At 34.9% G+C, this 15,883-nt stretch overlaps 1 protein-coding gene across 1 annotated transcript; it reads right to left on the bottom strand.

Annotated features, from left to right (window-relative positions):
• Positions 1-15: 15 nt before the first annotated feature.
• On the bottom strand, positions 16-15,852 carry LOC124531883 (phosphoglucomutase-2). The gene is made up of 12 exons (XM_047106451.1): positions 15,627-15,852; positions 14,747-14,914; positions 14,265-14,356; positions 11,295-11,540; positions 10,194-10,416; positions 9,393-9,577; positions 8,292-8,497; positions 6,726-6,847; positions 5,719-5,895; positions 4,927-5,023; positions 1,937-2,072; positions 16-433 (listed from the first exon to the last, which is right to left on the bottom strand). Exons 1-12 carry the CDS (start codon positions 15,696-15,698, stop codon positions 337-339), a joined length of 1,821 nt encoding a protein of 606 aa, XP_046962407.1. The 5' UTR covers positions 15,699-15,852; the 3' UTR covers positions 16-336.
• Between the last annotated feature and the right edge of the window lie 31 nt (positions 15,853-15,883).

Genomic DNA, 15,883 nt, shown 5'->3' with positions numbered 1-15,883 from the left:
TATAAATAAAATTTGTTTTTTTATAATAATATGTTTTATTAGTGGTTTACCACAGTAGTTAAGTCACATTTTAAGTCTGTCAATATATTAAAACTGTACATTAATAAATTAATATGCCTTTTAAAATCACACTTTGTTAATAATTAAAATATCACAATTTGTTTAACAAATGGTTTGGAATATATTTTATCACAGAACTTAACTAATCCTTTGGTAAAACAAAAAAAAATATATAAAAAAATAAATTGTAATTTTTTTTTTTCGAACATAACATGAATGCAATTATGACAGAAATTGTGCGGAACGAATATGTCGTTATTTGTTTAATCTCAAGTACTATATCCATTTCAGTCCGTTTATCGTGGGTTGAATCAGTTCCTCGATGAAATCTTTGACCATCTTCTCGAATTCGATTTTAATTGCCTCCTGTTCGCTGAAAAACGAAATGACACAGTAGTTAAAAACATCTCGACAAGAAAATCGAATAGTAAAATGAATGTTAGTGTTAGGCTTAGTTGTTAGGCTTAGTGTAAACCTGTTGACATTGAATCTCTCCAAAACCTCATTTATTCAGTTTTCTGTGGCCAAAATAAAACCAGAGAACTTTAGTCTTAAGGTTCACACATGTAACTACCCCAGTGATTCTCTTGCTTCCTGTTCATGCTTTGAGATAACTAAATGTACGACCGTCAAATATCTAGGAGTTATTCTGGACGAAAAACTTATCTGGCGCTCTCATATAGACATACAACTACGCGCACCAGAAAACTTATTTGGGTTTTCAAGAAGTTGAGACACGTTGCTGATTTAGATCTTCTGCGCACAATATATTATGCACTAGTTCAGTCAGTCATTGGATATTGTATAAAAGCTTGGGGTGGTGCTTGTAAAACCTTTATATTAGACTTGGAAAGAGCACATAGATCTATCTTAAAAGTCATACCCACACAGATTTTCTACAACTAAGTTGTATGAAAAATGTCAACTCCTTGCGGTAAGGCAACTATACGTCTATCAATTGGTTATCCAACAACATAGAATAACCCCCTATCATGCCGACGAATACAGTAAACAACGTGTCATTAAAAACGTATAACCACCTGTTATATGTCGAACAGTTTCAGCCAAACGACAACATGATTTTAAAGCGGTTTATTTGTATAACAAAATAAATAAAATAAAAAATATACATCCTTTATGTAATCGTGAAGCTAAAGTAATTATTAAAAATTGGCTACTAGGACTAAATTGTGAACAAACTGAACTGTTGTTGCTATAATATTTTGTGAAACAAAATTACACATATACACTCACACAAACACACACACACACACACAAACACACACACGCACGCACGCACACACACACACGCACGCACGCACGCACGCACGCACGCACGCACGCACGCACGCACGCACGCACGCACACACTTTACTCTAGTATACAATAAGAAATAATTATTTATCATTTATTTTCATTTACATAGAACGATATGACACTAAAATATGAGAGAGGACACATGATTTCTGTAATACAGGTCTTTGAGCTTAGCTCAGAAATAAGGGACTTCATTATACTTTGTAACATTTTATGTGAATAAAGATTATTTATTTATTTAATGTGTGTGTCGCATTTTTTTTTTTTTAGTATTTATTTAATTTGTAAATGTGGGTGTTCCCGAATAAACAGTATTATATTCTATTCTATTCTAGCTAAAACGCAGCTCGACAAGAAAATGGAATAGCAAATAGCAAATTTTATATTATTATGATTAAGTTATAAATGAGAACACGAACGCTAATGTGTCTTTACAATCGGATTTCTTGTTGTCTCGGAATGGCTAGCTAGAATTATAAATATTATAAGACGTGAAACTGGTACGTGTGCGAAACTGTGTACATAAAATTATCAAAATGTGTGTGTGTGTGTCGCCCACCTGCGCAGCTCCGTGTAGTACTTGACCTTGAGCTCGGTGCCGCTCGTGCGCACGACGGCGCGCAGCCCGCCCGCGCACCGCAGCGCCACCATCTCGCCGCACGCGTAGTCGCCGTCCAGCCCCGTGCCCACCATGCCTGAGGAACAGGGTTGCCAGATTGGGCGATTTATCGCCATTTGGGCTACCTCGCCGACGAAACGCCGATATAAAAATATGAAAAATCGCTTGTCGCCCAAATGGGCTACATGAGATTTTATTTTGACGATTTTGGGCTACTCCAGCTTTCTCAACATTTTCATTAGTCATAGGGATATTTATGCGTGAACATCTAGCAGGTGGCAACACTGCTGAGGAATACATTCACAGGAATAAATATTTATTTATTTAACACTTTTTGTACACCACAATTATAATTATAAACGATTACAGAATACACAAACTAAAAACTAATGGTGAAACAAAGGCGGCCTTATGGCTTACTAGCCATTTCTTCCAGACTACCTTGGGTTAGAAAGTTGTCTGTGGAAGACAGTATAGGGTGGTGCAATTATAACTACTCTTAAAATGAATACAAGCTAAACACATACATAATTAAATAACAGTAATAAATATTCAATAATGTGCATACGTACATATATCAATAAATACCTACATACATACATACAAGTATACATATAAATAAATACATATATATACATAATACATACATATATGACGTATTAAAATCATGTCGTCATCGTTACTATGATGAGAGATAGTAGTTCTTAACAGCGTAAATATAAATAAATAAATAAATAAATATGAGACAACATCACATATAGTCTATTCCAATGGGAAGAGGAGAAAAGGTAAATAAACAACTTTGACCTTGAATTGATATGTCATTTGCGTTCGACTAGTGAGGTCAAAATAATTGAATGAATGGGTAATTAATGCTAAAGAACGATATTTTTTTTTTGATTTTAAAAGTAATTTTCCGTTTAAACAAAGTCAGGTCGTAATAAAAAACTTCAGAGAATTCCGAATATGCATCCGTGCACATGATACGAAAGATGAGAGACGAATGTCTTTCTTAACATTGTATTATTTTCAAAACTATAAAATTGCTATGCACAAAACTGATCTACATTTCGAGATAAGAGATTATTTTTAAGTAAAATAATTCTTTTAACATTTTTGGCAAAAATATTATTTTTATGTAAAAACCTTACTGTATAAAAATAACTTTTTTATCTATCGTTAGGTAACTTTTTACGTTTCTTATAAATAATTCATATTATATATTACAACCAATTAAATAAATATATTTAAAAAAAAATATCTATAATGAATTTTAAAACTAAAATAATATATTTTTTATCTGTATAAATTCATTCGTCTACATTCGTTTAGCGAACATGCCTAGTTGAGGCCTCTATTTTTAATGTTCGTCATCGAGAAATGGCGTCTTGAATGTCGACAAAACTGTTTTCGTTACTTTGGAAGTGAAATTAAAGTGGATCTATGTAGTTTAGTGAAATATTGTTGTATTACAAATGAAGATATATTAATCAAGAACTGTTTGTAGTTAATCTTATAGTGGAATTATCAACAAAACACTTGTGATATTGAAAAATACGGTATGTTTTGAATGTCTCCTTTTGTCATTGGAATGGACTATACATTACTCTGATCCCAATGTAAGTAGCTTAAGCACTGTGTTATGGACAATCAGAAGAAACGACGGTACCACAAACACCCAGACCCAAGACAACGTAGACAACTAATGGTAATCTACATCGACTCGGCCGGGAATCGAACCCGGGACCTCAGAGTGGCGTACCCATGCAAACCGGTGTACACACCACTCGACCATGGAGGTCGTCAAAATCATCGTCGAATACAGTTACATTGATCGCTTTGAACAGAGATGGCCGCGTGGTTAGAACGCGTGCATCTTAACCTATGATTGCGGGTTCAAAGCACCGCTGATTCATGTGCTTAATTTGTCTTTATAATTCATCTCGTGCTCAGCGGTGAAGGAAAACATCGTGAGTAATGCATGTGACAAATTTCATAGAAATTCTGCCACATGTGTATTCCACCAACCCGCATTGGAACAGCATGATGGAATATGTTCCAAACCTTCTCCTCAAAGGGAGAGGCCTTTAGCCCAGCAGTGAAAATTAACAGGCTGTTGTTGATCACTTTGATAGAATCAGTGGTAATCATTGTATGTGCACAGGAAAAATGGATAAGCTTATGACGCCTAATCATTCTTGGAGCAAGGTATCTCTTTCTAAGATAAAATTCCGCAGACATTTTTTTTCGTAAATCCAAATCGTTTTTGAAACATACATTAGTAAAAAAGGCATTATTCGATACAAGATTTTATAGATGATAAAAAACATGGAGTTAATACCTGTTGACTTCCAGGCAGAATACATTACATACATACATAATTGTATTTAACTAATATGACTGTGCTAGTATTTTTTAAATGTTGAAAAAGAGTAACTACTGAGTTTCTTGCCGGTTCTTCTCGTTAGAATCTACTTTCCAAACCGGTGATAGCTTCACTTAATTATACAATGACATTTCAAAGGTGGTAGGTGGTGGTTATAAAAGCCTACTTAAATAAAATTTATTTTAATTTTGATTTTTACACGCCGATACTCGCGTACTTTGCACTAACATATTATTTGGGTAGGTACCACCCACTCACCAGTTATTCTACCGCCAAATAACAGTACTCAGTATTGTTGTGTTCCGGTTTGAAGGGTGAGTGAGCCAGTGTAACTACAGGCACAAGGGACGTAACATCTTAGTTCCCAAGGTTGGTGGCACATTGACGATGTAAGGAATAGTTAATATTTCTTTCAGCGTCATTGTCTATGGGTGATGGTGACCACTTACCATCAGGTGGCCCATATGCTCGTCCGCCAACCTATTCCATAAAAACAATAAAAACAAAAACATTATCTTATCTGGCAACATTTAAATGAACTCACCCAGGTGTCCGCTGCCATTCCCGTCGTCGGGTATTGTGACGCCCGCAGCGAAATCTTTAATGGACAGTATCTCGACTGACCCCACTTTCCTTGGATACTACGAATAAAATACACAAATTGTAACATTTTAATGATTTATTTTTATTACATAGATATATGACCGGTCTCATGATCCCCATGTCGAATTTCCTATATAAACAATGCTTTTTTCATTATTTAATTTACCACATCCACAGGCTCGCAGATGCCCGTGCCTTTTTTACATTTTATATTAAATATTTTGGCTTTTTATATTTTATACTAAGCATCATATAACCAATGCTATTAACCTTAGACACTGAGATGTTATGTCCTTTTCGCATATAAAATACAAAATCCAATAAAAAAGTCGAATTCACTGTATCACAACAACTCTTAACTTATTTCCTCCCCTGTCTGTTTACTACTGATTTATTATATTCGGTTATTGAGTCGAGATGGCCCAGTGGTTAGAACGCGTGCATCTTAACCGATGATTGCGGGTTCAAACCCAGGCAAGCACCTCTGTTTCATGTGCTTTATTTGTCTTTATAATTCATCTCGTGCTCAGCGGTGAAGGAAAACACCGTGAGGAAATCTGCATGTGACAAATTTCATATAAATTCTGCCACATGTGTATTCCACCAAACCGCATTGGAACAGCGTGGTGGAAAATTTTCCAAACCTTCTCCTCAAAGGGAGAGGAGGTCTTTAGCCCAGCAGTGGGAATTTACAGGCTGTTGTTGTTGTTGTTGTATTATATTCGGCACTTACCTGCCCCGGACCGTGGTAGTTTCTGATTCTACTGAATATCTTCTGAATGGCAGAGGCGTCTTCAAACGCGAAGTAAGAGTTGTAGGAAATGTGGTAACCGTATTCCGCGTACAGAGCTTGCAACTGATTCAATAGAGAGGATCCCTTGGAATACAGACTCGACGCGAGCGTTGCTACCTGTGGAAGAAATTATTATTTTTGGGTTTTATTTTATTTTACAATATACAACTTACTATAGGTACAATTAAAATAAACAAAATATCAAACGCAATTGTACAACTAATTATAGATAAACACTGCATGATTATTTAAAAACTTATAGACTATGTGCTTAAAATACTTAAAATCAGTTAGACTATGTAAAATATAAATCTAATGTAAAACAATAAAGAGAAAACAAAATATAGGGAAAAAGAACAATCACCTTAAATAACAGAGACCTTACTTAATTTAAAAAAAACAACGAAAAATCTACATATACGTTTTACTGACACAATATCCTGGCTAACTCAGCTTTCTTTGATTACAATAAGGTTTCTTATTACTTTCATAATGCCCAGATAGCCCAGTGGTTAGAACGCGTGCATCTTAACCGATGATTGCGGGTTCAAACCCAGGCAAACACCACTGAGTATCGATGTTCTTAATTTGTGTTCATCTCGTGCTCGGTGGTGAAGAAAAACATGGTAAGGATAATATTGTCTTAAATTTTCGCGATTACACATTGAAATAAAACTAGCTATAACGGATTTGAATCGCGTATATTAATTATTTTTGACATCCCGACGTATCGAGCACTTTACAGCGTTACACTTCAAATCCGTTATAACTAGTTTTATTTCAAGATGGTGAGGAAACCTGCGTGTGTCTCATTTCTTAGAAATTCTCCCACATGCGTATTCCACCAACCCGCATTGGAACTATGAGGTGGAATATGTTCCGAATCTTCTTCTGAATGGGAGAGAAGGCCTTAGCCCAGCAGTGGGCAATTTCCAGGTTAGACTTACATGCACGGCAGCTGAAACTCCATCCTTGTCGGGGACTTTGTGGTTGCACATGTAACCGATCGCTTCTTCGAAAGCGAACAACGGCATTTTACCTTGTTGCAGCAGCAGAAGGGTTACATTGCCTAAAATTGGATAAAAAATCTAATAAATATCTCGTATCCGATAGAAATATATAATAATAATAAATATATCATGAAAATTTGCATAGTACATGCCATTGTTATCAAATCAAATCAATTTTATTCAAGTAAACTTCACAATGAAGCGTTTTTGAATCGTCAATAATCAAATACTACCACAAAAAAAAAATATATGTGAAAAAGAGAAAGAAGAATATAGTTTATTGATAACCTAAATAGGCTATTTGACTGGTTTTTAAAATCCATTTTATATTATTTAGTATAAGTTAAGGAACCCAGTAAAAGTTGCGTTTTTTTATTTCTAGTACATATTTGCCGAAAAATATCATAATAAAAATTCCATATTTAAATAGCGCGCAAAAACGCTACTTGGAAAATATGGCCCTGCAATGGGGTCGGTGACGTCACTTTCCTGTATTTTAATCTGTGGTACATACAGTAGAAAAGCAAGGTTTACAAGAAAGTGACTTCATCATAAGTCCGGCCAATCAGGAGCGTTTTGTGTCACGTGACAAACGTTTGAAAATTTGCATTTTTTTTGATGGATTTTTGAATAAATTAAGTATTATTTTCAACTTTCCTTAGTAAATAATTATTTTTAAACTCATAATATACACTGATTACAATAATTCACAATTAATTTTTCGCATTGTCAAATAGCCTATTAGTAAATGTAGTGCAGTCTACATCTATACACATAATAAAATTGGAGTGTCTATTTGTAATATTAAAATAGCCCTCTATTACTCAATGGATATATATGTGTACACAGTACATATACCAAAATAACATTTGTTGCAATTTTTATCTGTCTGCCTCTCTGTTTGTTCCGGCTAATCTCTGGAACGGCTGGACCGATTTTGACGGGACTTTCACTGACAGATAACTGATATAATAAGGAGTAACTTAGACTACAATTATATTTTTTTATTGTTAAATTCAAACGTCGCAGGCACAGCTAGTTTAAAACAGATTTTTGAATCTTGTTACATACAACTAAATGGTACAAGCTGAGACTTGAAATTTAAAGCAATTTACGTATATAGGCTTATATTTAAGTATATACTCAGGGCCGGATTTAGGGGAGGGCAACCGGGGCAACTGCCCTGGGGCCTCCACATGAGAGAGGGCCACAGTTTTCAGCAAGTTAACAAATACTGAGATATAGTCAAATTATAATAATGTTACTATTTAATATTTTAAAAGTTACCGATACAAATACGAAACAATTAATAGCTTACTGATTGAAATAAAAAAAAAAAAACTAATTAATTCATAATAATATAATTATTAGGGTGTTCACGCTTCTGTTTGTCTAGGGCCCTCACTGCTTTGTGGCTCCGGTCTCCACACCTTTAAATCCGACTCTGTATATACTCAGGATAATCATATAACTTGAAGATATATTATGATATTATTTCCATACCCATCCATTTGAACCCAGTGAGGGTCTCCACCAGTTGTGCCTTCCCCTTCGCGATGGACCGTAGCATCTTGGAGCTGACGTAGCTCGCTATCAGGAACACCTCGTCTTCCCCCACGGCGGCGCCGCTGGCGCAGTACTGCTGCAGCAGCCACCATCCCAGGAGTGATCCCATCTCGTTTCCCGTGAACACTTTCCAGGACTTCGATCTGAGGGTAGTTTTTTATTGCATAATTAGGATTAGGACGAATTTATTTAGACTTATGAAGTATAAGTTAACAGACATTATTGTTCATTGTAATGTCTTGAAGAAATAGTAAGGCTAGTGTTACGAGAGTAACCTTAGCCTTCAATACGGTTTTATTACATTTGATTCTATATCATAATTTATATCACATTATTATTGCATATTATTAATATAGCAGGGGATATTGAATTTACTTTATTATATACAACTATTATTGTAATTAATTGATCAATAATTTGTAAAACTGTAATTAATATTATTTTATATGGCATAGCATTTAATACTGGCATGTAACACTATTTCTTATTTTAAATATTATTGAGCTGTCAATATAAAACAATTGTCCTCTATGGGCGATCCCACTTCTGAAATGTAATCTCAGTAGTTCGGGATGGCCAAAATAATATTATCGTTTTACAAATGATGCTTCAATGTCTCTATCTTTTTCTAGAATGCCCCACGCTATAGTCCAATTGCAATAATAAGAAATAAAATAAGCACATGAATCAGCGGTGCTTGCCTGGGTTTGAACCCGCAATCATCGGTTAAGATGCACGTGTTCTAAACACAGGGCCATCTCGACTCCTAAAAAAAAATATACTACAGAATTTGTTATTTACGACATTACACGAGACACTTCTAAAATTGATAGTATTTGGTAACTATATTATTCATGTATTATATACCAAAACGTTTCTCTCAAAACACTCTAAAAATTAATAAACCGCATAAAAATCCGTTGTGTAATTTTAAAGATCTAACCACAGATGGGGACAGACAGCAGTTAGCGACTTTATTTTATACTATGTAATGATAATGATGATAATTAATAAATGATTATGAACTTAGAGACTCACTCGTCGTCGTACTCCGCGACGGCCAGGCGGTCGGCGTCCGGGTCGTTGACGAGGACGAGCCGCACGCCGTTTCGGTCGGCGAGGCTCCGGCTGAGGTCCAGGCACTCCTTCTCCTCGGGGTTGGGGAACTTCACCGTCGGGAAGTCCGGGTTCGGGTCCTGCTGTTCGATTACGCTCAGCGGTGCCTGGAAGTTATGATACACTAAACATTACAAATCTTCTACCATACTTTAATTGTTACGTTCTGACTATTTACACTACGTTGTTTTTTAAAACTATTTACGAATTTTTCTTATTCCAACTGATATTAAATGTGATGATAAGTATGTTTCTTACGATTCCACATTTTATCTGATCAAACGATCATTATAAAATGTATACCGCTACTATACCTGTCGTCAGAGGAGAAAAGAGCATAGAGTTCCCAACAACTACACCTCATAGTAAAACAAACATATACAAGATATTGAAATTTGGAAAATCACATCCATTAAATTTTAAATAATATTAAATTAATAAATATTGAACAACATCACCTACATTACTATAATACCAATGTAAGCAGCTAAAGCTCTTGTGTTATGGGAATATCAGAAGTAACGACGGCACCACAAACACCCAGACCCAAGACAACATAGAAAACTACAGAACTTTTTCTAGATCGACTCGGCCGGGTATCGAACCCGACACCGTTGAGTGGCGTAGCCATGAAAACCGGTGTAACTCGACCACGAAGGTCGTCAGCCTTCATGGTCGAGTAGTGTGGGGTAGAAATTAACAGTCGAATTAGAGAAAAAATACCTTCAAATTGGCAGCTTCGAATGCCTTGACGATAAAATCGTAACCGACGCCGTGCATCGCGCTGTACACAGTTCTAATCTCCGCCCTTCTGTTTTGTTCCAGTAGCTCTTCGCTTAGGCTGGACCGTATGTACTCCATGTATTTCGTCGTCACTTCCTCTAAGCAATCTTTAACGAGCTCGTGACTCCTTATCCCGTCTATTTCCCAATGTTCGTCAGGTATGCTGGTAGTGACGAAGAAAAAACATATATTTAATATTTTTATTCATATTATATTAAATTAAATTTTTACTCTTCTAATAAAAGTAACTATAAGTGCACGAATATAAGTGCATACAACAACAACAACAGCCTGTAAATTCCCATTGCTGGGCTAAAGGCCTCCCCTCCCTTTGAGGAGAAGGTTTGGAACATATTCCACCACGCTGTTCCAATGCAGCACCAACCTTGAAAGATGCAAATGACACATGCAGGTTTCCTCACGATGTTTTCCTTCACCGCTGAGCACGAGATGAATTATAAAGACAAATTAAGCATATGAATCAGCGGTGCTTGCCTGGGTTTGAACCCGCAACCATCGGTTAAGATGCACGCGTTCTAACCACTGAGCCATCTCGACTCTTCATATATAAGTGCATGAAGTTTGGTACCTCAAGGCTAATTTCTTATGCCGAAAAACTAGGAAACAATCCTCCCCCTAATAGGCAGATGAAGCTGTGACCAAAAACTAGTTACCTAGATATATAATTTATGAACAGTATATATAACGTATGTCAACTATATATACATAATTCTATGTACATTGAAAACCGCAAGGCAGAAAGTAATATGAACCACCTGTTAAGTAAGTGGACACCACCGCATGTGTTTGTATTATATAGCCATAGGAACCCTTGCAGTGGTTTTATTTACTAACCCTTTCCTCCTCAATGTGCTACTTACCTTGGAAAATATTATTTTGCCCATTGTACCTTTTTAGCTTAGTTCACTGGCTGATTCACTCCTCATTGATTCACTCAGTCGAAATACAACGCATCGCATATACAGCTAACCTAACACCAAATCTTAGTATCAGACTAACCTGACCATACAATCTACTCACTCTAAACAAGTCCATATTTCTTCAAGGATATTATCGTCGTGTGGAGTTGTGACTTGAGAGCCGTTACTCCAGTACACCTTGTACCCGTTGTCGTTCTTGGGGTTGTGGGATGCTGTCACCATGACACCCGCAGCGGCGCCGTACATTATAGTGGCGAACGAGACCAATGGCGTCGGGCAAACTTCGGAGAAGAGGTGGACTGGTATCGAGGCAGATACGAACACCTTCGCCGTCAATTCCGCGAACCTGGGAAATGTCTCAGCTGTATTTTTTACTTCTCCCTTTAAAAACAACCCGTGAATATTATTATCATTAGGAAAGCCTCTTAAGAAGATCTGGGGTTCAATTCACTGCCATGCTTGAATGTGGATTGATGATATAACATGAGATACAATTTTATCCGACATATTAAGGTTTCTTTACAACGTTTTTGTGAAATGTTTCAGGTGTATTTTTTACCTTTAAAAACGACCCGTGAATATCATTAGGGAAGCCTCTGAAGAAGATTTGGGGTTCAATTCACTGCCATGCTTGAGTGTGGATTGATGATATAACATGAGATACAATTTTATCCGACATATTAAGGTTTCTTCACATTTTAATATTGAACAACACCACATACATTACTCTGATCCCAATGTAAGTATCTAAAGCACTTGTGTTGTGGTAAATCAAGAGTAACGATGGCACCACAAGACCCAGACCCAAGACGACATAGAAAAGTAATGAACTTTTTCTACATCGGCTCTACCGGGAATCGAACCCGGGACCTCGGAGTGGAGTACCCATGGAAACCGGCGTATATACTACTCGACCACGGAGGTCGTATTTTTCATCAACGATAAGGTCTGATTTGAACCTACAATCTGATGTTAATTATCCACTTAGTCTCTCCTTTCTAATTAAAAAGTCTTAAAACAAAAATAAATTAGAGGTAATCTACATTTACGAGCCACTTTAATAGGCTGACTCACGATGTTAAATAACATTTATGATAGGCATTGAACACAAAATGTCATTTTCCTCGATTTTAGAATCGTTTCTTGGTAGTCAGTTATGTTTATATGTTTGTGGACTTATGTTTGTTATATATAAATGTATGTTTTATAAGTCCACAAACATAATTATGTAGTTATTAATTTCGGGATATTTACCATGTTTTTTATTTTTGTTCGGTGGAGCTCGATATTTCGACATTGTCTACGAATGTCTTGTTCACGAGACTGAAGTTTGCGGGTTAAAATCCTATATAATTATGTAGCTCATATATCTATTGTTTTTAATAATCTACAGATGTCAGATGAAAAATATGACTTAAACACGACATCGCAAGGTCACACGATGTCACCACGTTGGCACGTGTGTTTTGTCACGGTGTGTGAGCGCCGGTGCTTTCTTACTCATTGTTTTTTATTCACACACAATACTCGCTTAAAATGTTTTATAAATAAAAGAGGAGAGACTTCATTGAAATTCATATTACAAATGATGTCCTTACCAACCGGTAAACTGTATCGGTAATTATTGGGTATACTATTTTTGCCTCTAGCCCCTCGCTTTCATAATCCGATAGGATGACCATGTAAATTTATGTTATGTAATAGAATCGCAATATACATACAAACATTACTATAAAAACATGTTGAGCAATATCTCAACATATGAACATTCAGAGCCATTCTTGGAGAATCAATTAAAAAGATAGAAAACTTAGACGTAAGTAAACAAAACTTATACCCAATAAAAACAAATTATATTACAAATAGATATGACGCAGATTTACAGATACCTAAAGTAAAAGTAAAGTAACAGCCTGTACACTTCCCACTGCTAAAATAAGGGCTCCTCTTCCATTAAGGAGGAGGTTTGGAACATATTCCATCACGCTGTTCCGATGTGGGTTGGAATGCACATGTGGCAGAATTTCGATTAAATTAGACACATGCAGGTTTCCTCACGATGTTTTCCTTCACCGCCCAGCATGAGATGAATTATAAACACAAATTAAGCACATATATATAGTGCTTGCCTGGGTTTGAACCCGCAATCATCGCTTAAGATGCACGCGTTCTAACCACTGCGCCATCTCAGCTCGATACACATTGTACAGATACCTATTGGATCAGATCATCATTGGTCTATTATCAGGCTCAGAAAGACCATGTTCATATCGGTCAATGAACTTTCCGCTAAATTATTTTTTGCGAAATAGATAGTAATTATAACTGTGACAATCAATCAGTGAAAGATATGCGTTCGCCTACTTTATGATCCATGTTTATGACTTGAATGCTTATAAGGTAAAGAACATGATTGGTTTTATCTATAAGTAATAAATATTATCTCAGTATTTAGAAAGCGGATGTATAGACCGTACATATATGTGGAAATTAAATCAAAATATTTAATTATTAAGTGCCTGTCTGGTCCTGCTTCAAGTAAGGCCCTCATCTCCCAAAAATCTGACACTAAATCGAGTATACAGGCCTATTTGTTATCGATAGATACCAACTAATTTGGGAATTATTTTTTGCTTAACTTTATCACAAACATTATTGACCCCAGCAAATATTTCATCATAACATATTGACAATATTATTTACAATGACGTAACTTAGATAACGGCACTATCAATTGTGTTATTAATTTTACAGCATATTTCAAAGGCTTATAAGAAACTATATTGAGACATCATTTTGAGTCCGTATTAGAATGTAACTTTTTTTAATCATGTCACAATAAGATTATATTGCTCTAATTCGTCTAGTGCATAATACCTTCAAAATTAATTTTAGCATGTAATTTCGACCGATCCAATCAGTCTCCATCGTGTCTTCTCCATCATACGTGACTTTGGCGAAATAATCTGTGCCTTTTTGGCACAATTAAAAAAAAGCCACAAAAAAAAAAAGATTCTATTGATTATAAAATGTATTCCTTACAGTGTTGTTTATAGTTCAAATGACTTACCTGCGACTATTGTGTCGCCCATCGAAGCCCACGACAACGCCATTTTGGATTTGTTTTTGATTACATACTTTTTGAACATATGAACAAAGACCCTGAAAAAGAAAATTAGTTATAAAAAAACAGTTATTATTATTAAACATACAAAATACAATAAAATAATTACCAAAATCTTATCAAAATAATTGATGCTTTGAGCATAATTAAATTGAATAAGTTAAAAATAAATCATTACTATGTATAAAAGCCATGTAAAAATGCTATGACATTATAAATAACTAATTCCTAATGTGGTATGAGTTAACACTGATATTTATCACTTATTCATTTGCTGAAAGTACTTATGTTTTGTATTACTGTATTTAAATAATGACGTACGAATGTGTCGTCTCATAATTCACAACATATTGTTAATCAGTGTCTAATAGTTATTACACAATGAGAACATATATATGATAATAATACGTACTAAAAGATAACCTCACCTGTGCTGTTTGTAATACAACAACATCATTCATACACATGTAACCGGCTCCCATGCGACCTCGCAAGCCGGCTGTACCAAACTTCTGCCGCTGCAACATTGTCTTCCTGAGTGTATCCCATCTTGAATTTTTAATATCATCTTCCACTTCTTTATATGTTACTGGATTCTGATAAAAAATATTATACATAGATTTAATGATTCTATGCAGTTGTGAAGTTTGGAACAAAAAGTTATCTTTGTAAAAAGTTTTTAATATGTGGCAAAAATACAAATAAATATTTATACTTATAAAATAATACTATGAAGATTGTATTCACCCATCATCAACTATGATACTTTTACTTTTCAGTAATATCAATTCAAGGCTGGATTTAAGAATATTTATTTTAATTTAAATTCAAAACAGTTTTTTCTCTATGCCACTAACTATTAATAACGCTTTACTGACTGCAGATAATGTTGGTCGTATAAATTTGCACAATTACTTTCATTGATACAACCTTCACTTATTTATTCAAAGACATAGCATCATCATACCTCATCGCTTCACTTAGCATTAATTAATTAATTTTGAAAGATAATCTGTGCTCTCTCAGTATAAATAAAAGCCACAAAAAATAATATTTTTGATACATATACATTAAGACAAGTATTGCGAGCTAAAGCCACAGTATAAATTACCGACACTTATAATAAAGAAATAAAATGGTTCATTTTTAGAAAAAATTGAGTTTAAATTATTATAAAATGTATTGCTAAATTATATCTGAAAAACTATTTTGTTAATATTGTATGTAATTTACTTACTAATAGGTACTTTATTTACATTTTTATGTCAAGAAATTAGTTACTAAGAGATTAATAATTTTTAAACATACCTTATCACGTTTAAGCCATCCATGAACAGCGGCATCCAATCTAGCATCTCCACTATCACAAATGATGACCATATTCGCACAATTACTACTTAAATTCTCACTAAACACGGAAGTAAACTAATTTTCTTTTATATAAACAATATTTTTTCTTTTACATATAAGCGATAAAAAAAATATATTTATCGCAACAAATGCAACAGTTGGAGTTTCGTTCAAAAAGTCAACTAAAATCTCAGTATGTATATATCATCTATGAC

This window comes from Vanessa cardui, chromosome 8 (genome assembly GCF_905220365.1).
Source record: "Vanessa cardui chromosome 8, ilVanCard2.1, whole genome shotgun sequence".
Taxonomy (NCBI): Eukaryota; Metazoa; Arthropoda; class Insecta; order Lepidoptera; family Nymphalidae; genus Vanessa; species Vanessa cardui.
Note: the sequence above shows the minus strand (reverse complement) of the source record. Positions and strands in the feature narration are given on the sequence as shown.

What these genes read in the sequence shown, in the direction of transcription:
- LOC124531883 (XM_047106451.1), bottom strand. Translation starts at nt 15,698, where the DNA reads ATGGTCATCATTTGTGATAGTGGAGATGCTAGATTGGATGCCGCTGTT. An exon ending in TTGTATTACAAACAGCACAG is followed by an intron (nt 14,357 to 14,746) that starts GTGAGGTTATCT and finishes TTTCTTTTTCAG; the next exon opens with GGTCTTTGTTCATATGTTCA. An exon ending in GAGTTTCAGCTGCCGTGCAT is followed by an intron (nt 5,896 to 6,725) that starts GTAAGTCTAACC and finishes TTTCTTCCACAG; the next exon opens with GTAGCAACGCTCGCGTCGAG.